The 23257-nt window shown below is 33.8% G+C and overlaps 2 protein-coding genes across 2 annotated transcripts in view; both read left to right on the forward strand.

Annotated features, from left to right (window-relative positions):
• LOC110776408 (uncharacterized) overlaps window positions 1-4794 on the forward strand; it is a 34138-nt gene extending 29344 nt beyond the window's left edge. The window contains exons 2-3 of the mRNA XM_056831394.1: window positions 4388-4513; window positions 4565-4794. Coding sequence (XP_056687372.1) covers window positions 4388-4513; window positions 4565-4794 — 356 coding nt within the window. The remainder of the gene's footprint in view (window positions 1-4387; window positions 4514-4564) is intronic.
• Window positions 4795-20302: 15508 nt separating this feature from the next.
• Window positions 20303-22257, forward strand: LOC110776407 (ras-related protein RABB1c). The gene has a single exon (XM_021980971.2). The coding sequence runs from the start codon at window positions 20386-20388 to the stop codon at window positions 21073-21075; it is 690 nt and encodes a 229-aa protein (XP_021836663.1). The 5' UTR covers window positions 20303-20385; the 3' UTR covers window positions 21076-22257.
• Window positions 22258-23257: the final 1000 nt, after the last annotated feature.

Below are 23257 nucleotides of genomic sequence, written 5' to 3' on the forward strand. Positions count from 1 at the left end.
CGAGTGTTGTGCTCTCTCTCTCTCGCGACGACCGTGTCCCTAGCCCGAGGGACCCGCGTCGTCGGCTCCAGCACGCCCAGTAGCCGTCTGCAAAAAGGGACAAAAAAAGAGAGTGAATAACCGAAAGCCAAACCAAAGGTACAGATCAAAAGAAAAAAAAGAGAGGGCACATTACCCGAGTAGAGTGGGGGCTCCTGTAAGAAAGTGCAGACCGAGCTCGAACCAACGCGGACTTCAACCGGTTGATCACCCCCACCATCGCATTGGCCGTACGGGCCGGAACCTAAAACAAGAATGTCAGTAAAAAAGAAAGAAAAAATATAAAGAAGAGTACACAAATGAAAGGTGCATACCGCCTCTACTCCCTCAGGGAGCGGAGCATGGAAAACCCGGTCTTCCGGGAAGGTCTCCACAATCTCGGATCCACTCTCTCCGGTATACGAGATCCGGGCATCGGGAAGCACCCATTCCCCCAACAAAGGGTCGGGTGTATATTGAGAGATCCCCACACCAGGGAACACAAGGGAACCTACGGATCACAAGGGAACCTACGGCCGTCGTGGTCAAACATAATTGCACTCCCTTTATGTCACGATAACCGGGTTTTGTCAGTTTTTCTCATTGTTGTTAAAAACTGAATGGCGACTCCTATATTACTAGTCAATTGGGTGTATACTCACAGGAAATCCAATTACACTTGATTGAATAAAAAGAATCGTCACACCCACGAGGGACAAGGTCATGCATTAGCCTCGCGCTTTTTCGACCCCCTCACAACTAGTAATATAGGAGTCGCCATTCAGTTTTTAACGACAATGAGAAAAACTGACAAAACCCGGTTATCGTGACATAAAGGAAGTGCAATTATGTTTGACCACGACGGCCATAGGATCCCTTGTGATCCCTGGTGTGGGGATCTCTCAACGTACACCCGCAAGGTAGAGATTGAGGGTTCGTGGGACTGTAACTACCGAGAGGAGTACTCGCTCTTCGATAACTCCAGAGGCAGGATATCCTTACTAGCTCAGCATAAATAATTGAAGGGACATGCGTTAACTATTAAATTAATCTGAATTTATTTTAACAATATGCAACACATAATACTAGATCGATCGCGATTATCTGATATAGATTGTTTTAAGGGACCTAGCATAATAGTTCAATTTCCCAAAATATTATCTTTATTAGGCGTGATAGAACAATCAGTTTTAATAGTTTAACAATTTATAAAAGGGCGAGGAAAGCAATTAAATCATGCGGAGGGACACATTACGACGCACCCTTGAGAGGTGCGTCACGGTTCTCAGAAAACTAACCACTTTGGCTTTGCTATTTCTCCTTTTATTTAACGAATCTCAAGTTTTCGGGCTTAATTCTTCAGCTACAAGGGACAGGATACGTTCTGTTCGATTTTTGGATCGATTGCGACATAACGCGGGATCAATTTCGCAGCGTGAGGCTTAGGCTTAGGGGTTGGAGTCAATACTCAGAATATGAATTGTGTGTTCTATTTTCTCGTCGAATTTGGGGCTGTATTTATAGAAAAGAGTTCGTGGAAAGATAGAATTTTAGAGCACTAATCCAAGGAGAATTAAAAGAGAACACGTACCCAGGTAATTTCAGCGCCCAGGGCTGGGCGTTAAAGATTTCGGCGACCAGCACTGGGCGTTGAAAATGGGATCCAGGCAATTTCAGCGCCCAGGGCTGGGTGTTGAAAATGATGTTTGGGCCGAGTTCTTTGTCAGATTTGGACTCTTAGAATCCGGAGTGTTTGAGACTTATCCGAGTCTTTTAGTGCGTATTAACTTTATGACGGAATGCGTCTGGGCCCGTTACGAACTCTATGCTCGTTAGGATTTTAATTAATACGTAACTCTTATTTTCGAATTATACTAGGAATAGGATTCTTCTTGCAAATTCTATCTCTTTTAGGATTTATGTTGGAGTGCAACACCTAATTCTGACAGGTTTCTATCTTTTATGTCTTGCCACTTTTAGCAACTACCCGTTACGGCAGTTACTATTTTTAGCAGGTTTCTATAAATAGCAGTTTTGGTTGAAATGAAAAGGGTGATTGAGATTCGTTATTTTATAGGAGATGCGTTGCCAAGTGGAGATTTATGTTCTCATCATCGAACCTTCCCTTTCGGGAATGGGGACAAAAGTAGGTGTCTACAGTTATATGTTAATAAACGTGGAAAAGTCCAAACATAACAAACAAAAAGAAACGGATGGAGTAAAAGATACACCATAAATGACATGTGTCATCTCCTAATGAGTCTTTAGGTTTTTTTTATATCTATACTAATATATTAAAAGGCGTTGTGAAAAAAGTATATGTGCCACGTAGTACTCTTCTCTTTGCGCCACATCATTCACTCATCAAGTGGTATGTCATGTCATGGACAACCAAAAATCATTACAATGAGATTTGAACTCCAGACCTCAAATGTGGATGACAACACTCATTACCATCCTAACCAACCACCAATTGTGCTTTATCTCTTCACATCTATACTAATATATTAAAAGGCGTTCATAAGAATGTATAGGTGTCATGTATAACTACCCTCATTACGCCACGTCACCACTAATTAGCATCATGACATGTCAATACAACAAAAAACATGTAACAAGGATTGAACACTAGACCTCTTTGTTAAAAGTTACATTTCCTACCATCTTAGCCAACCACAACTTATGTTACATCTTTCTACATAAACATATATATTCTTTTGACGTTAAATAATACATTAAATAAAAGTGAATGTGAAAAAAAAGGAAAAAAAAGATAATGATTACTTAATTTATAAATGTTCCGTTATTACGTTTCTAGCTTAAGCCTCAAAAAAAAACGGTGTAATAAAACAACTAATTTTGAAGAAAAGTATCCAACTTTGTTTTGATTTTCGAATGTGGGGTTTCATATTTGGAAAAGTTGTTGATCGGCCACTAATCTTGTGTCACCACCGTAATTCGATGTCATTTGATGTCGACGAAGACTACATCTACATGTGCACATATTTAAAAAATAAATAAACCCGAATAAAAGTAAGAAACCGGGGCAACGCCCGTCCCACACACTAGTTTGTTAACTTAAAAAATGTATATTAAAAAAATTAAAAAAAAGGAGAAAAAATAATTCGAGCTATCAATCTTTATTGTTGAAAATTCATTGTAGCATATATCTCTCATATCTTTGTATTATATTAATTTAATAATGACTTAAAATCCTTTTGTCTTACGGAAAATGAATTAATGTGTCGTATCTTCAACAAATTTACGTAATGAAATTAATAATTTAAGTAAGAAATATGCTGGAATAGGGTGAAAAAGGAAAAAGAAAGTTACGAATAAAGTAAATATGAGAAACTTTTTATAAAGAATTGAAAGAAAAAATATATTGGCAAATTGTTACCTTATATTAAAAATAAATATGAGTACACCTATTTCAAGGAATATATATAAGTTTAGATAAATTTAGTTAACTTAAGGTTCTGTTTTATTCGACTTATTTTGTCTGGACTTATATTATTTGAACTTATTTTATCTGGAAAAAAAATTATTTTCACTTAAATAAACTTATTTGTGGGTTAAAATGTCTGGAAAAAAAAACTTAAATTTTTTTCAAATTTATTTATTTAGGGAAAATTAAATCAATTGGTATTGATAAACTCATTTGCGAAATATATTTTATTTTATTAACTTTTCTGTAAATAATTATTAAATTATTAAAAGTATTACATAAAAATATTTACGGAGTAATAATAATCATGTGTTGCACGTGTACTAAACTAGAGAATTATAAATCAATCGATCTGTTGATTAGTAGCTGGCTGCTTTTGTAAAAGTGTTAATTAAATTAGTACTCCCTCCGTCCCGGAATACTGGACCTGTTTTCCTTATTGGGTCGTCCCTTAATACTTGACCTGTTTCTAAAAATGGAAATATTCTAACAATATTATATTATTTCTCACTCCACCCCTATTAACCCACCTAACCCCTACTCCATATAAAAAATAATTAAAAATTCAACCCCTACTCTCCCCCAACCTCACCCCTTTACACATTTCCCACTAACTAAATTAAAATAATACCCCAATATCAACTACTACCTATTAAATTAAATAAGTCAATTCAAGTCCCTTAAACTCTGTGCCGGTCAAACCGGGTCGAGTATTCCGGGACGGAGGGAGTAATTAAGGTACTTTGGATGTACTCCGTATAAAATAAGATTTAAAGGCATGAGTCTGCATGACTCACGATTTCATATGAGTTCACATTATTGCGTGAATAATTGATTTATTGGGGGGCAGTGTATCTTTTATCCTTGGATAATATTCTATCTTAAATTAGTGAAGATTTTGACTAAACGATTACAATCTAGTATTTGATCTTGATCTAATCCAACCCTCTGTATTCCAAGCAACACTGGCTGAGAGGATTCCTCATGAAGGGTTATCTGTTTATGCCTTATTACGGAAGAAACTTTTGGGTTTTGATAGAGCCTTAAGTATTTGATTGATTGTGTACTCAAGCTATTTAGTTTTTGTTTGAAATAAAGGGAGTTGTTGGGCAATCTCCACAATTGCTGTTGTGGAAGGGATCAACCAGATTGTTACCGGGGAGTTGTTGTCGTTGTCTGAGCAAGAGCTCGTAGATTGTGACACATCTTACAACTCTGGATGTGATGGTGGACTTATGGATTACGCATATGATTTCATCATTAACAATGGTGGCATAGATACCGATGCAGACTATCTTTACACAGCAAAAGACGGAAAATGTAATTAGTACAGGGTCTGTACAATATTTCACTTTGCATTCATTTAGAAACTACTTCCATATATATAGTTTTTGTAAAATGATCAACTTCTACGTAATCTTGACTCACTCTGTCTCTATTTTCCTCTTGCATAAGAATGCCAAGGTTGTTACAATTGATGATTTTGAAGATGTCCCTGAAAATGATGAGAAAGCTAAGCTTTGCAGAAGGCAGTTGCTCACCAGCTTGTTAGTGTTTCCATTGAAGCTGGTACACATATTTCAAGGAATATATATAAGTTTAGATAAATGTAGTTAACTTAAGGTTCTGTTTTATTTGACTTATTTTGTCTGGACTTATATTATTTGAACTTATTGTATTTGGAAAAAATAACTTATTTTCACTTAAATAAACTTATTTGTGGGTTAAAATGTCTGGAAAAAAAAACTTTATTTTTTTTCAAATTTATTTATTTAGGGAAAATTAAATCAATTGGTATTACTCTGCTAACATCAAAAATCTAGTGCTTTTGTTGTTTTGGATTGTACTCTAGCCCACTGATCTTGAGTTCGATCCCCAACCCAATAAAAACTTGCTTTATTTTTTTCCTACCTTTTTCTTAAAAATAAATAAACTAACTAAACTTCCCCCTATTTGCTTCAAAAAGTTTTCTAAAAAATACTTTATTAACCTAACATTTTCTTTAGTTGCTCTCACTTGTTTTTTTTATAAAACTTCCCTCAATTTGTGATACAAAAACTAAAAATAAGTGAATAACTTTGATTATAATTAGAGTCTATTCGCTTGGAATTAGACCGTATGTTATTTAATATTAGAGTCTATGTCGATGTCATAATTCATACGGAGTAACTCGCCAAAGCCCAAAGGGAAAGATACAGTCCATCGCCTGCTAACACAACTCCCCCAAACAGTGAACGCATCACAGCCGTTGGTATTTCTCATCCCCAGTTGTAGCAAAGATGAACATTCATTCAACGGGGATCTTTGCTAGAACTGGGGATGAGAAATAAATAAATAAATAAATAGTAAACTTTCTTGTGATCCTGGCTTTTGCTTACTTGATGAATGTCGTGTGACAATTATTGAGTTGTTGGATAAACTAATGATGGAATTGGTTAGGCGAACATTCAATTTCTCCTACCTTTTTTTTTTCTTCATGCAGATCCTATGTAGAGCTAACTGTAGATACATACTTTTGTTCCCATTACCGAAAGGGAAGGTTCGATGATGAAAGCGTAAATCTTCACTTGACAACGCATCTCCTATAAAATAACGAATCTCAATTCCCCTTTTCATTTCACCCGAAACCTGCTATTTATGGAAACCTGTTAAAAATAGTAACTTCCGTAATGAGTAGTTGTTAAAAGTGGCAAGTCATAAAAATAGAAACCTGTCAGAATTAGGTGTTGCACTCCAACATAAATCCTAAATGAGATAGAAATTGCGAGAGAATCCTATTCCTAATATGATTTGAAAGTAAGAGTCACGTATTAATTATAATCCTAACGAGCCTAGAGTTCGTAACGGGCCCAGACGCATCCCGTCACAGGGTTAATACGCACTAAAAGACTCAATTAAATCTCAAATACTTCGGATTCTCGGAATCCGAATCTGACTGAGAAAACAGCCCAGATCCTATTTTCAACGCCTGGTTCTGGGCGCCGAAAATACCTGGTACGTGTTTTTTCCTAATTCCTTGTGGATTAGAGTTCTGCAATTCTATCTTTCCACGAACTCTTTTCTATAAATAGGGCCTTAAGTTCGACGTGAAAGGGGACAACACACAATTATATTTCTGAGTATTGACTCTGAACCCCTAAGCCTAAGCCTCACGCTGCAAAACCGATCACGCGTTCTGTCGCAATCGATCCATAAATCGAACAGAACGTATCCCGTCCCATAATTTGAGATTCGTTAAATAAAAGGAGAAATAGCAAAGTCAAAGTGGTTAGTTTTCTGAGAACTGTGACGCACCTCTCAAGGGTGCGTTGTAATGTGTCCCTTTTCTATGATTTAATTGCTTTCCTCGCCCTTTTATGAACTGTTAAACTAACTAAATCTGATTGTTCGATCACGCTTAATAAATATGATATTTTTGGGAAATTGGATTATCATGCTAGGTCCCTTGAAACAATCTAAATCAGATAATCGCGCTCGATCTAGTACTATATGTTGCATACTGTTAAAATCAACTCAGATTAGTTTAATAGTTAACGCATGTCCCTTCAATTATTTATGCTGAGCTAGTAAGGATATCCTGCCTCTGGAGTTATTGAAGAGCGAGTACTCCTCTCGTTAGTTACAGTCCCCCGAACCCTCAATCTCTACCCTGCGGGTGTACGTTGAGCGATCCCCACCACCAGGGATCACAAGGGAACCTACGGCCGTCGTGGTCAAACATAATTGCACTCCCTTTATGTCACGATAACCGGGTTTTGTCAGTTTTTCTCATTGTCGTTAAAAACTGAATGGCGACTCCTATATTACTAGTCAATTGGGTGTAAACTCACAGGAAATCCAATTACACTTGATTTGACAAAAAGAAGCGTCACACCCACGAGGGACGAGATCACGCATTAGCCTCGTGCTTTTTCGACCCCTCACAGGTATACATGCACCTGTAATCTTATAGATTCAGAATGCACATGCATGGATCCAATTCATATTCACCATTATCACTCTAACGGTCTTCCTCCTCGATCTGTAAGTTTTGAGTTGTTGAAAACTAAGGTTACTGTAATCTTGCACTGTCGTTTGCTTAATTTGTTTGATTTATGAAAGTGAGAAGCGGGTACTTGTTTCTAAACTTGAACATTTTCCATTTATGTAATTAAGGGATCTCTGTCGGTAGCTTAGATTACGCATTCATTTCGGCTGTGTGGTAAAATTCACTTCATAATATTTTAAGATAAAAAGGTAAATAGATAAAATTTTGAAAAAAATAAAATACTGATGTATCAATTTATATAAACTCAATTTTTTTTTCCTTAAAACGCCTCAACTCATTGTTTGGATTAGTTATACAAAGAATTTCTTTAGGCAAGCATGTGTAACTTGGTCTACATGGCTTTCTAGATTGTACGTGTTAAGCAAAACAGGGTTGCCTTTTTGTTGGTAGTTAATGAAAACAAAGTACGACCCTGTTCTTTTTGGCTTAATTTTAGTTTCAGGACTTATTTGACAGTTCAGTTCAGTTCAGTTCAGTTCAGTTTAATTCAGTTTAATTCAATTCAATTTAACTTAATAATAATAATAATAATAATAATAATAATAATATTATTATTATTATTAATATTATTGTATTACTTATTATTTATATTTATACTTATATTATTATATTATTATATTACTTATTATTTATATTTATATTCATGTTATTATATTACTTATTATTATTATTATTTATAACTAATTATTTATTAATAATTAATATAATTTATTATGATTTTTATTAATTAGTTACGGATTATTAGTTATTTATTATTTAGTTATTAGTTATTAACTATGAATTATTATTATTATTAAAACTTATCATTTATTGTAATTATTTAGTAATCAATTACAGATTATTATTATTATTATTATTATTATTTATTATATAGTTATTTAGTTATTAATTAATAATTATTCTCTAGTTATTAGTTAACATTTATTATTATTATTTATTATTTATTATTTTATTGTTTATTATTTATTATTTATTATTTATTATTTATTTCGGTAATATATTCTGTTAAGTTAAGTTCAGTTAAGTTCAATTCAGTTCAATTCAATTCAGTTCAGTTCAGTTCAGTTCAGGAGCATTCAATTCAGTTCAGTTCAGTTCAGTTCAATTCAGTTCAATTCAGTTCAATTCAGTTCAGTTCAGTTCAGCTCTAAAGAACAGGGCCTACGAGTATGTTGTTTTAGAATGAGCCTCCACTTATAAGCTAGCTATGAGCCTATGAGATCTTATTGGGTGTTCAATGCTTCGTCACCTTATGTGTTTTCATTTTTACGTTAATTTAATTAATTTATTTTATTCTTTTAATTTTATTGTAGTTTTATAATTTTATTTATCATCATTAGATTACTCCAAAGCAGTTTGTTTTTATTTTGTAGGTAGTACTCTGTATTTTTTAATTGAATATTCCAGGTATGATTATATGAATTTATTTTTAATAATCATATTAATAGAAGAACTATCAAATATTAATAGAAGAACTATCAAAATAGGTTGATTTGAAAAGTATCAATAAACATGACACAAAATATATTGGTGTTAATTTGAGACTTTGGAGTTGTTTTTGAAGGAAATAATGCCCTTGGTCCAAGTATGCATATAATGTTAAGTCTAATAAATGCGGTTCAGTATTAATTAACAAGTTAATAATTCAGTGAGATCAAGTGAGCTGAATGCCTAGCTAGAGGCCGCTTCAGTTCAAGTGGAATTAATTATATTAATCCATAGCTTACTCTTGACTGAACCCGTAGGGTCACACAAATAGTACGTAAATGGATCAAGTATTTAATGGCATTAAATACTTCATCTATGGATATTCGGAATCGACGGATCTTGGTTTCAGTGGGAGCTAAGATCGTCAAAGGCAAGCAAATGAATACTCCGGAAACGATGATATTGCCGGAAACGGAAATATCGATCGTATCGGAAATATAAATATTATCCAAGTCGTAGATGTTGCCGGAAACGGAAACATGGTACGTATCGGAAAATATTAATGGAAATGGAAATATTGCCGGAATCGGAAATATTGCCGGAAACGGAAATATTGCCGGAATCGAAAATATTATCGGAATCGGAAAATAATTCCGGAAACGGAAATATTAAATATTTGTTCGAAACGAAAATTAATTCCCGAATCGGAAATATTAATTATTGTTCGTATCGGAAATGAATTCCGGATTCGGGAATTTAATCGGAAAGCGTATCGTACGAATTAGCATCTGACGAGGCTTGCTAGACGAAGGCCCAGCACAAGGCCAGGCCAACGCCCAGCAAGCCACACGCCAAGTGCTCGACCAGGCCCAGCGCAAGGCCAGGCCCAGCCAAGCACTGGCAGGCGCGCACGAAGCCCATGGGCTGCGAGGCCGCATGCGCTGTGCGCTCGGCGTGGGCCGCAAGGCCTGCGTGCGGGCGTGCATGCGTGTGCGTGTGCTCGTGTTCGTAACGAATCCTAATCCTATCGGAATTCGTGCATTGATTAAATCCTAATCCTAAAAGATTAAATTTATTATTTAGAGTTCTATTAGGATTCTAATTAATAAATCCATATCCTAGTAGGATTATAATTCCTTTCCATAAACTCTATAAATAAGGGCCTAGGGTCACATATTTAACAGACGATTTTGAAGTATTCAAAGGTATGATTTTTAAGCAAAAATCAGCCAAACACTTGCACCCAAAATAGCCGAAAATCTAAGGAACCTTAAGGGCGATTCTAGTTGGTCAAGCTTAAGGCGGATCCGGACGTGCTGTGGACTATCTACGGAGGGACGACACTTGGAGTCCTAAAGACTTGTTCTTGTTCGGTTCGGGCGCAGCTAGGGAGGGCACGCTACAAAGTGTATGCATCTGAATTATGCTAAATTATTATGTGTTAATAATATGTCTCCTGGCTTTATGGTTTTTCCGCATGATTTATGTTTGTTCATATGTATCACAACCTAACAGTTTTATCTTTGAGTTGATAAGATAATAGATTTTCGTTGGATTCTAACGGAGTCAAACATTAACGATTTACAACATTAATTGATGATCAACGATTAACAACATTATTTAGGCTATATTTTGGACTACACTATATTTTAAACAACTCTCACATTTGATCGGTATGAAAGGAAGAATTACAATTAGCTTGGAAACTGATCAAATTAGTTAATCATCATTGAGTTTGATATTAAATTGAGTTATCTTTAAAGATATTAATAAAGAAAAAATCAAATAAAAATAGATAAATAAGCACCCGATAAAAGGCAATAAGAGATAAATTTACTAGGAATAAAAGAGATAAATAAGTACGAAGTAAAAGATAATAAGAGAAAAAGATATAATTATCCCGTTTAAAAATATGATAGAATTACAAATAGTGAGTTATCTCAAATTCAAAATTAACAAGATATTGTTGCACTGTACGATGGGGAGTTATCTTTAAAAAAGAAAAAAAGTGCTCTGTATCTTTTGTTACATGGTACTTTGGTGTATATGATTTTCTATCCAAGATTAGGGATTTCTTTTAGCAGTGGGTAGGTTTTGGGTGGGGAAACAAAAAGAGTTACGTGAAGGGTAGATTTTTCTTAAAGTTTTTTTATTTAAAATAGGCACTAATATATTTCAGATTTTTAAAATAAAAATAGATAAATAAGCAACCAATCTAATATATATGTGTGTATATATATATATATATATATATATATATATATATATATATATATAGAAGGCATATTTGCTGAAATATTAGAGCGCCACCTAGGATTAATATTGGTTTCGGCCAACGAAAAATACGATTTCTAATTTATTTTTGAATTAAAAAAATCAAGTGCCACGTAGATAATTAATTAGGTGCCACGTATATATTTTAGATAATTAATTAATAATATGTACAACTCCATCCAAAATTAAATACTCTACTAATTAAAAAATAAATCTAAAATAAAATTTAATCCAAAATCAAACGGCTGTACATTATTAGAAATTGGAAATTGAACACCAAAATCGAATCATTTTTAAAATTAGGGCATTGACGCATTGTATTAATTGCTAGAAAATGACGCACATGTACACACTTATGTGTTATGTAGCGTTCTTTTACTTCACTAGAAGTAGATTTTTAGTTGACAACAACTTATTGTGAGACCTAGATAAAAAATTTCCACTATCAAGGGCGACTTATTATTTTCTATGGGTAACTTTTGATGTCTTACGATAAGACTATGTTATGTTCACCTTATTTTCACTTTTTTCAAAAAAAGTAAGTTCAAATAAATTTAGTTAAGTTCATATAAGTTAAGATAAGATAAGTTCACATAATATAAGTTCAGAAAAAATAAGGGTTGACCAAGTACAATTTATAACCAAAATAAGTTCAGTTAACTTCAGATAAGATAAGTTCAAAAAAAATAAATAAGTGAAAATCAGGTGAACAAAACGCACCCTTAATATTTAATAGTATCTCATCAAGATACTTCCTCCGTTTAGAAATGGTTGCACGGTTTAACTTCGTTCCCTACTACTCCCCCGTCTCTTTTTGTTCTTTACGTTTTCCTTTTTGGGTGTCCCAAAATGTTCTCTACATTACCTTATATATTATCACATAAATGTTTTAATATTCTATCAAAACTTGTATCCGATGATTATTTTAACCAATTAAATTCATTACGTCATTTAATCTCTCACACTTTTTCATTGGGACATTAAATTTTTCTCATTTTGTACTCTATCTATAACTATTGGACAAGAATTTCCTGATATTCAATTTTTAATTATTTTTTTTTGACTACTATACTCCAATTCTAATATTTTTATGATTCGCGGGTTGATTGGTTTGAGATTTTTGTTTGACATGTTAAGCTGTTAGGGTGAGATTGAGATGGTTATAGTGGATGGAATCTGAGGATTGGGTCTAATACAAATAATATTAGAGCGACACGTATTAAAATTGATGGTTTAGGTCAATGTAAAGTAAAATTTTCTAAATTATTTTTGAATTAAAAAAGTCGAGTGCCACGTAAATGAATAATTAGTTGCCACGTAGATATTTTATTTAATTAATTAGTAATATATACAACTCCATATAAAGTCAAACACTCAAATAATTAAAAAATAAATTTGAAATAAAATTCATCAAAAATCAAACACTAATCTAAAATAAAATTCAATCTAAAATTAAACATTATTCAAATATTAGAGCGCCACGTAGGAAACCTATTGGTTTCGCCTAATGAAAAATTAGATTTCAAATTTATTTTTGAATTAAAAAAGTCGAGTGCCATGTAGATAAGTAATTAGGTGACACATAGATATTTTTATTTATTAATTATTAATATTACGCATATGCAATTTAATCCGAAATCAAACACTCTAATAATTAAAAAATAAATCTAAAATGAAATTCAATCCAAAATTATAATATAACAGTTAGTAATTTAGTATTTATAGGAGTTTTATTTTAACTTAACAATTTAATATAATCCGTGCATCGCAGGGGCTAAAATCTAGTGTTCCAAATAAAGGGGGACAAATTGAAAAACATATTCAATCACAAAATTTAATCAGGAGGTAAAATTAAGGTTCACATAAATTAAGGTAGCTGATTAGTACGTACACACTATTACTAAACTACGTTGCCATTCTTTTATTCTAACACATCCTACAAATCAAAGGCAACGAATTAAATTTAGTCCATGCACGCATCTTACATAAAACCTCGTTTTAATCAAGCATACTACTAGTAGTCATCGTAGTGATGGTGGCCGTGGTGGTGGTGATCACCATGATGACCGTGATGGTGGTGGTCATAATCATGGTGATGACCATGATGGTGGTGGTCGTAATCATGGTGATGGCCGTGGTGATGATGATGATCATGATGACCGTAATCATGATGCCCTCCATGATGGTGATGGTTGTAGTCTCCATAGCTATAGGGGTTACCTCCATAGTCATACGACGACCCTTGCCATGGCGATGCATAGTGTTGATGCCCGTATCCATATCCCCATGTCATATTTATTTCACAATATAATTGGTTGTATCTTTGAATAAGAAAAGAGAAAAAACAAATTGAAATAAAATGTTCGACAAATGTGGAAAATATATATTATCTAAGTTATTATATGGTATTTATAATGAATGGGGAAGAGCTTAGGTGCATGGAACCTTATTGCGAATATAATTTGTAATGTTACGTGTTATTCCCTTTATAATTCTTTATACTCTATGAATAAGAAGGAAATCAGGTTCATGTACAAGACCTAATTGAATACTTGTGTGATCTTTTGTACTAGTATATATTATGCGTTATTCCCTTTATATTACTTTGTACTCCATGAATAAGGAGGAGCTTAGGTACTTGAGACTAGAGCTGTCAAAATAGGTTATCGGGTCGGGTTTGGGTCGGGTCATCCCGGGTCTCGGGTCGTGATCAGGTCGGGTCGTGTCGGGTTAATATTCCATCCGGGTTGAGTTCGGGTTCGGTCGGGTCGATTTCAGGTCGGGTCATGTCGGGTTTTTTCTTATCCCGGTTTCAGGTCGGGTTCGGGTCGGGTCACATTTCGGTCAGGTTTAATTTTGGGTTCGGGTCTTATCGGGTCGGGTTTAAGTCGGTTTGTAGCAGATAATTTCGGGTTCGGGTCTTATCGAGTCGGGTTTAAGTCGGTTTGCAACACAGTTATTTTCGGGTCCGGGTCTTAGTTTGGATCGGATAATAATCAAATCAAATAGAATTCAGGTCGGGTCACTCTCAGGGACGGGTCAAACTCGGGTCTGATAATTAACCTATACATTTTAATTATTTTATATTCTAAAAAAATTTGTTTAACTTATTTTAGAGCTAAATTTTTCGGTATCTAGCAATAAATAATTAAAATAGATTTATCGTTGAAGTTAATATTTGATCGTGTCATTGATAACTCGGGTAAATCGGGTAGCGGTTGTCACAAGTCGGGTCAATAGCTGGTTTCATCGAGTTACAATCGGTTTCGGGTTGACATCGGGTCGGGTGTCGAATTGAGTTCGGGTCATTGTTCGGTCGGGTCAGTTCGGTTATCGGTCATTTTCGGGTCGGGTGTCGGGTTCGGGTTCGGGTGTTACAACATCGGGTTAAAATCGGTTATCGGTTTTTTCGGGTCGGGTACAGGTCGGGTTTCGGGTTACCTGTTTTACCGTAATTTCGGGTCATGGTCAGTTACGAGTTCGATCGATTCAGGTCGGGTTTTCAGGTCGGGTCAGTTTTTGACAGCTCTACTTGAGACCATAGCGAGAATATGATTTTTGGTGTTAATTAGTACGTGTTATTCCCTTCATACTACTTTTATACTAAAACAGCGTTATCTAAAAGACTAAAAGTATTGGATTCTTCTAATATCTTACTGATAAAAATATTTTGATTCTTCTTTTTGGTTACATGTCTTATACAGAGTACTCCATGTTGATTAACGTTGGGGCCCAAATTAGTTTAAGCAACTTTGGGCCCATTTGCCCCTCTATCAATCGCTAACTGCTGTACCCGAGTACAGCCAGCTCTGGCTGTACCCCCCAAAATGACGCGCTCATATTGTTTGTTCATTCTTGTCGACTGTTTGTTCTTTTTTATTGTAGTGTTTGTTCATTCTTATTGTAATGTTTGTTATTTCTTATTGTACTGTTTGTTCTTTCTTGTTGTACTATTTGTTCTTTCATGTTGTTTTTAAAATTCATCATCAAATTTTCATAATTGTTGTATTTTTTGTTCTTTCTTCTGGAATTTTATGTTCTTTTTTATATTGTTTGTTCTGTCTTGTTTATTTGTTTGTTTATAATAATTATATGGTTAATGTTCATAATTAAACTCTTCATTAATTTTTTATTCTTTCCTTTTGTATTGTTTGTTCTTTCTTGTTGTACTGTTTGTTCTTTCTTGATGTTTTTTAAATTCATTCATCAAACTTATTGTTGTATTGTTTGTTCTTTCATGTTGGCTTTAAAATTCATCATAAAATTGCTCATAATTGTTGTATTGTTTGTTCTTTTTTCTGGAATTTTATGTTCTTTTTTATATTGTTTGTTCTTCTTTGTTGAATTATTTGTTCTTTCTTGTTTATTTGTTTGTTCATAATAATTATCTGCTTTATTGTTTGTTCTTTCTTGTTGTATTGTTTGTTCTTTCATGTTGGCTTTAAAATTCATCATAAAATTGTTCATAATTGTTGTATTGTTTGTTCTTTTTTCTGGAATTTTATGTTCTTTTTTATATTGTTTGTTCTTTTTTGTTGAATTATTTGTTCTTTCTTGTTTATTTGTTTGTTCACAATAAATATATGGTTAATGTTCATAATGAAATTGTTCACTTCATTGGTCTTTTATGTTTTTACAAGCGCCTATATTGTTTATTTCCATATAAATAAATAAATGTTCATTTCTAAAATAGTAAATGTTCATTCCAAATAAATAAATAAATGTTCATTTCCGAAATAGTAAATGTTCATTTTTGTACCAGTATATTAATGTTCATTTTAAACAACGCAAAACGACATCGTTTTGGATGGGAGTACAACCAGCTTTGGCTGTACTCGGGTATAGCCAAAAATTTGCGTCTAACTCTCCGAAGCCCTAGCATGCCCAATGATGAATAGCCCAAGCATGACAATGAATACTACTATAAATACCGAATGTTCTCCATTTTTTTTTACGCAGAAATATGAAATATATTAAGAGGATTTAAACACCTCTGCACCCGAACATAATAGTTTTACACGACAGCAAAAGCAGCCCATAGCTATCACCCAAAAACTTGTAAACATAGCTATGGCTGATCATAATTAGCCTAAAAGTTTTATATAATACAAACCCAAAAGAGGTGAAGTTAAAGCAGTTAGCGTAAAAGACAATGTACTTTATCCTTGACAGCAGCAAAAGCATGGAAATCACCTATTATAATTTATATAAGGTACTTGACATTTATTACATTCATGATTCACCTATTATATTGAGCATTAATTACCGACTTCGTATGCCTTCTAACTTAGGCATTGGAGAGGGCTTTCCCTGTAAACCCCCATGGCAAGTTTACTTTCTTTGTACCACAGGTACTAATCAGCGAGCCAGCTCCAAATTCGTGGACTTCCTCAACTCAGACATATCTTACCTCCTTAGAGATTATATACACCCGAAACAATTAAGAATAAACATTTTGATGTGGATTTAGCTTCAACTTTGAATTGAAGAGTCTAAAATCAAATGGAGTAGTAACTAGTAAGGTTTAAATAGCAGTAAACTGATCTTATTGACTGTAAGTTTTAAATGGCCGTAATGTGACTAATGTCGGGCCAATATTTTTGTTCGGATTGGTTTGGGTCAATTCAACAAAGCCCACCTTTGATATGCCTTTATTTGTGCCGTAATTTTTAGGAAAATTTGCCAGAAAGGACCTTTTAAAACACAAAAATTGTTAGAAAGAACCTTTAAAAAAAAAGTTATTAAGGAAAGCCTAATTGAGTTTTTTTGTTGTGAATAAGGACCATAAGCCATATTCTGGTGGTCAACGACTATTTTCCGGCGTTGACCATCACGTGACATGCACGTGCCTTAAATTTTTACAATTTTTTTTGAAAAGTTTCCCTCCATGTTTCCCCCACCCCCACCCCCACCTAACTTATTCAGATCTTAAAAAAAAAAAAACGGATATTTCATGAAATACCCCCGAGTTTTGAAGTAATTCACCAAATGCCCATCAAGTTCCAATAATTCACCAAATACCCCTGACAATTGACTTAATGTCCCAAATACCCTTACTTTTAACGGTCCGTTAGTCCGCCGTTAGCCTAGTTTCATAATTCACCAAATACCCCTATTATTAAACTTATTTCACCAAATGCCCCAAACTTAAAAATAGTTATTCTGATGTTCCAACGACTAGTTTTTTCGTTTGAAAAGTAGCTGTTGATCTTGCTTGGCTATAAAAACCCACTTTCTGAATGTTTCTTGTAATTTAGATATTGTTTTTCTTTGCTTTGCTAATTGCATTAGATTTGTGTCATGATTTTTGTTTCCAAATCATCATCCACACACAATGAGTCCACATATATTAGAGTACCTAACCAATTTTGCTATTGTGATAGGAAATTTGTCATCTGAAGCTCCGATACAACACTCAATCCACAAAGGTTGTACTACAAGTGTGATCCTTGCAACAATCTGAGATGGTGCAAGGGAGTAGTTGAGCAAGAAAACAGGGGGCAGCAGCATGAAGGACAATACATGGGAAGCTTAGACGAAGGAGAAAGTACTGAAAATAGGGGAAATAGTAAGATGCAATAGGACTTGAAGCAAATGAAGAAAAGGCTGATACTGTAATGTCAATACAAGGCATCTTACTTTGATTTTGAAATGAAGAAAGGCTAATCCTATTTATGTCATGGTTTGGGATGGACAGGCAGAACTTAGGACTCAGGAGAGCAAGCAAGTACTTTTAGCAAAAAAAAGTTAAAGACTTCAGAGAACTCTTAGCAAAGCAATTGGGAGGCAAACAACATGTGAAAGAAGTCTGAGGGCAGGGTCTTTATTATTGGTATAGAGTTGGATGTACAAGTTGGCCCGCTAGTTGATGCTTATCGAAATTCAGGAATGTTAAATTGTTAATATTAACTGCTGGAAAAGGAAAATAGTGAGATTGATTCCTCCACTGACCATATTAGAACAGGAGCTCGAAACAGGTTCTGAGATTCTCCTCGAGTGTTTCCCGTCCCTAGGTTGAAGCAGTGGAGTTGAATTTGTGTACGATGAGTCGATGCTTGTCAAATTTCCTTGTGACATCAATAGATCCAAACCTCATAATTGGCATCGTAGCTGTAAATCAGGAATAAGTTTCCTACTAGCTTCTCTTTGGATTATGCCTTAAGTTTAATGTACAAATTGTCATTTCAAGATATCCCACTCGTTAATCAGAATATTGATTTTCTTTGTTGCTTGGATTCATTTCATAAGTATCTTTCTTCCTTATTATAAGGCTTAGTTTGTTATTTTGATACCTATAAATTGTGTAGCTTTGTATTGAGTGGAACACACAATCAACATTATTATTTTCTCTTCGTACTACAACGTTTGTTCAAAATTAGCCTTTAGATATTATCACGACTTTAGTGGATCAAGAAGGCATAAGCAAACAATAAGCAACGACTAATTTTCAAACGAAAAAACTAGACGTTGGAACATCAGAATAACTATTTTTAAGGTTGGGGCATTTGGTGAAATAAGTTTAATAATAGGGGTATTTGGTGAAATAAATTTTTAAAAAAGGGGCATTTGGTGAATTATGAAACTAGGCTAACGACGGACTAACGGACTGTTATCAGTAAGGGTATTTGGGGCATTAAGTCAATTGTCAGGGGTATTTGGTGAATTATTGGAACTTGATGGGCATTTGTTTAATTACTTCAAAACTCGGGGGTATTTCATGAAATATCCGAAAAAAAACCGTTTCTTGAAATTAGGTAACACTAAGAACCCTAATTTCAAGAACCAAAAAATTGGAGAAATTTGAGGAAAAAAATTAGGGCTTTTAGTGTTATCTCGTACGAAAAGGACCGACAAGCAATTGGGTTGCGCGAATTTGGTTGATTTCAATTGGGGAGAAGAAATTCGTGGTTGGAAGGAAGAAGAAAATGGTGGAGGAGCAGCAGAGCAGGGGAGAGAAAATCGATTTTTTTTAAGATTTGAATAAGTTAGTTGGGGGTAGGAAAACTTGGAGGGAAACTTTAAAAAAAAATGTTATACACATGCGTGTCACGTGATGGTCAACGCCGGAAAACAGTCGTTGACCACTGGAATATGGCTTATGGTCCTTATTCACAACAAAAAAATTCAATTGGGCCTTCTTTCACAACTTTTTTTTTAAAAGGTTCTTTCTCACAATTTTGATGTTTTAAAAGGTCTTTTCTGACAAATTTTCCTAATTTTTATGAGCATTTCATGATGGAATAACAAGAAGAAAGTATGGGGTTATAAATTATCCAACAATATAAATGAGTGAAAAATAATATTAAAATATTTTGAATGAGTAAGTTATGAACGACTCACATAATAAAATATTACAAGTTATATGTCGTGGTGAGTCAAATGAGAGTATAAATTTAAAATTTAAATGTCATAATGGAATAAAATAGAATGTTAAAAACTTTCAGAAATAGGCTAAAACTGAAAGCATAAAAAACTTTTAGGAATGAAGTTAGTAAAATTTTATTAGAACGTATAATCCCTCTGTCCCTTACTACTGGCACTGTTTTGATTTTTTAGATTATTCACATAATTCACTTTGACCTTATTTTATTTCTAGTATATGAAAACAAATGTTAGTATATAATATCTTATTTGCTTCATCTTAATATATATTTTCAAAATATTAATATTTGTATAAGTTTTTATATTATGTATTAAAAGATATTGGTGGTCAAAGTTGTGCATTGACAAGCGTGTCCAATCAAAACGGTGCGAGTATTAAGGGACGGAGGGAGTATAAAATTATTAGTCATAAAACTTATTCAATTAAGGTGTTGGGAAGTATAAGTTGAAAAAACACACCCTAATTAAATATTAGTGCCCTCAAACTCAATAAGGACTTTCCATAATTTTTGGCTCCACAATACTCCGTAGTTACTTAGGACTCTCATCGTATGTAACTTGTACAAAAATTGATGAATGAAAATTCAAGACTAGTTTGTATTTACGAACACGAGTTAGATTAGGACTCCTAAGCTAGTGTAATTAGATGAAGTTATAATATATTCCAATGCAAATTAGGAGTATTAGTTTTTATATAAAGTAACAAAACGTCGATCCATTGAATAGAATAAACCTTAATCACAATATATATTTGTTACGTAATTGTTAGTTTGTATAATCGGTGAAGATGTCATCGCCATACGATTACCTTTTCAAATACATCGTAATCGGAGATACAGGAGTCGGGAAATCATGTCTCAATCTACAGTTCACAGACAAGAGGTTTAAACCCGTACATGCGATTACAATCGGTGCCGAATTCGGGTCCAGAACGATTACAATTGATAATAACAAAAACAAAAAGGTAATAAAGTTACAAATATGGGATACGGGTGGTCAAGAAGCGTATAGATCAATCACAAGATCGTACTACCGGGGTGCTGCAGCTGCACTTCTGGTTTACGACATTACAAGAAGAGAGACGTTTAATCATCTAGAAACTTGGCTAAATGATGCACGACAACACGCTCTTAGCGAGAATATGACAGTTGTGCTTGTAGGGAATAAGTGTGATGTTCCTTGTCGTATGAGGGAAGTAAGCGTCGAAGAAGGGAAAGTGTTTGCCAAGGATCATGGGTTGATGGGATTTGTCGAGTGTTCTGCTAAAACTGGTGAAAATGTTGACGAGGTTTTTGTTAAAACTGCTGCTGTTATCTATAACAAGATTCAGGATGGTGTTTTTAATTTATTGAATGACTTTAATTGTGGGATTAAGGTTGGATATGGGGATGTTAAAGGAGATAATTATGTCACAACTTTTCAAACCGGAGCTTGTTGTGGTGGTTCAAATAGGTCTGATTTTAAATTTAAAGATTAGATTTGTTTATAGACTTTTGGCTTCTTGGTTTATTGAATTAGATTTATTTTAGTGTACGTATGTTTGAATTTATCAAATTAGAATAAGACTCCGTTTTATTCGACTTATTTTATTTGAAATTAACTTATTTATGTGTGAAACTGTATGAAAAAAATTTATTTTTTCTGAACTTGTATGAATTTATTTTGTCTAAATAAGATGAACATAACAGAGCCTAATTAAACCAAACTTGATCTAGCATCGTATACAATCTTATCTAACATATATTATAACTAGTCCTTAATTGTATAACAAAAAAGAAACGAAGGGAGTATAAAAAGATTTGGATACTGTTGTTGTTGCGGCGTGGTGATTGTTTGTGAGTTTATTAATTATCGGGTGATATTAATTTTTCGATGATTATTTATATATTTTAGTAAAACAACAATTTATATGCGTAGTACGGAGTAGCTAATTAACCAAAACAAATGTGGTGTGAAACAAGTTTAGTACATACATTAGTACAACAATGAGGGCCGATAAAGTAGCCTAGCCTATTTGAAATTTTGAACTACTTTCATCAACGAAGGTAACTTAAAAAGCCAATTCCCCCTCTTTGATCAAAGGCACGGACTTAATAAATTGACTTAGGGCGACCAAAAAATATTACCCTCTCTATTAAAGAGGGCGATTGTCTTGGTCGCCTCGTTGATTCGATTTGTTGTGAATGCATAAAACTTGGCGTTTAATTTAGTAACAATCATCATGGTGATGAGGATGGTGGTAGCCACCATGATGGTCATAGTGGTGGTAACCATCGTGATAGCGATGGTAATGATGATGATCACAAACGTAGTCATGGTCGTAACAATGATGGTGGTGTTGATGATGATGATGACCATGATCATGATCATGTCCTCCATGCCATCCATGATGATGATGATCGTCATAGTAGTAAGGGACACCATAACCCGATGGTTCATATTGCCATGGTGATGAATAATTGTGATTCCCGTAGTCCCACCCCCAACTCATATTTCATTAGCTGTTGCACACGGTTGTACGACTTGCACCCAACTACGTTCTGAGTACGCAGAGTTTATTACGAGTATTCAACTCATTTGCAAGGAGGGTCTCTTGAGGTTTTAATGTGAAATAAATTTTCTGTGTATATGCAAGAAATTTGGTTGTCATATGACTCATATGGTCTTACTACTATATTATCTATATATATATAATATATAGATTCGAAAGCTGAGAGCAGTGAGAGCCTGAATTTAGTTTATTTTTGTGTGTGATTATTAAAAAGTTTATTCCATTTTATTTTTTAGCGCAAATTTGGGATAGCATATTCATTATTAGCCACTAAACCAACATCTCATTGATGATGTTTATTCCATTATCATTCACTGGACAATTTTATGTGCTAGAATTTTTTTTGGCACAACGAAAGGATATAGCCATCCTTTATTTTTATTTTTACAATAGTGGAAGAAGGTCATGTAACTATCGAAGTGTATTGTATTCTCTAGAAAAGCTCCTAACTTTATTAAATTTTTAATTTTCTTTATTTCAGAGAATTTTTTTTTTTTTTGCGTTGAATATATTCATATGATTATTTATTTCAATTGATTTTATGTACCGTCCAAAATTAAGCATATCGAAAAGGAGAATGAATTCCATAGGAGAAAAACAAAATCTTCTAAGCTTTTAGTTTTCCTACTAAAAAAAAAAAAGTAATGTTGGAGAATGAATCTAAACATGATGCTTTCTAGCTAAAATGATAAGTGGTGAGTGACTTAAACCAAAGTCGACTCTAGGGCATTGTTAATGGAAGAGAAAAAAAATGTCCAAGAGGCAAAATTTGGGGAAAAGTAAGGAAAAGAGAAAATTAACGGGTTTTTCATTAAATGTCCCTAAGTTTTAACGAAATGCACCAAATATTCTCATGTTTTTAAAATACCTTAAATACCCTCGAGGTTTGTTAAAATGTACCAAATACCAATATTGATTAACGATCGCTAACGTACGTCGTTAACCAATTAACCCCTAATCAACCATTTACTCTGTTAACCTTAACATTAACCCTAATTAAATGAATTAAACTAATTAAGCCCATAAAAAATTTGTGAATTCGAACTACAATCACAAAAAATTAACCATATTCAACGGACATCCAACAAAAACTAAACTGACACAAATT

Source organism: Spinacia oleracea, chromosome 1 (assembly GCF_020520425.1).
Source record: "Spinacia oleracea cultivar Varoflay chromosome 1, BTI_SOV_V1, whole genome shotgun sequence".
Lineage (NCBI taxonomy): Eukaryota > Viridiplantae > Streptophyta > Magnoliopsida > Caryophyllales > Amaranthaceae > Spinacia > Spinacia oleracea.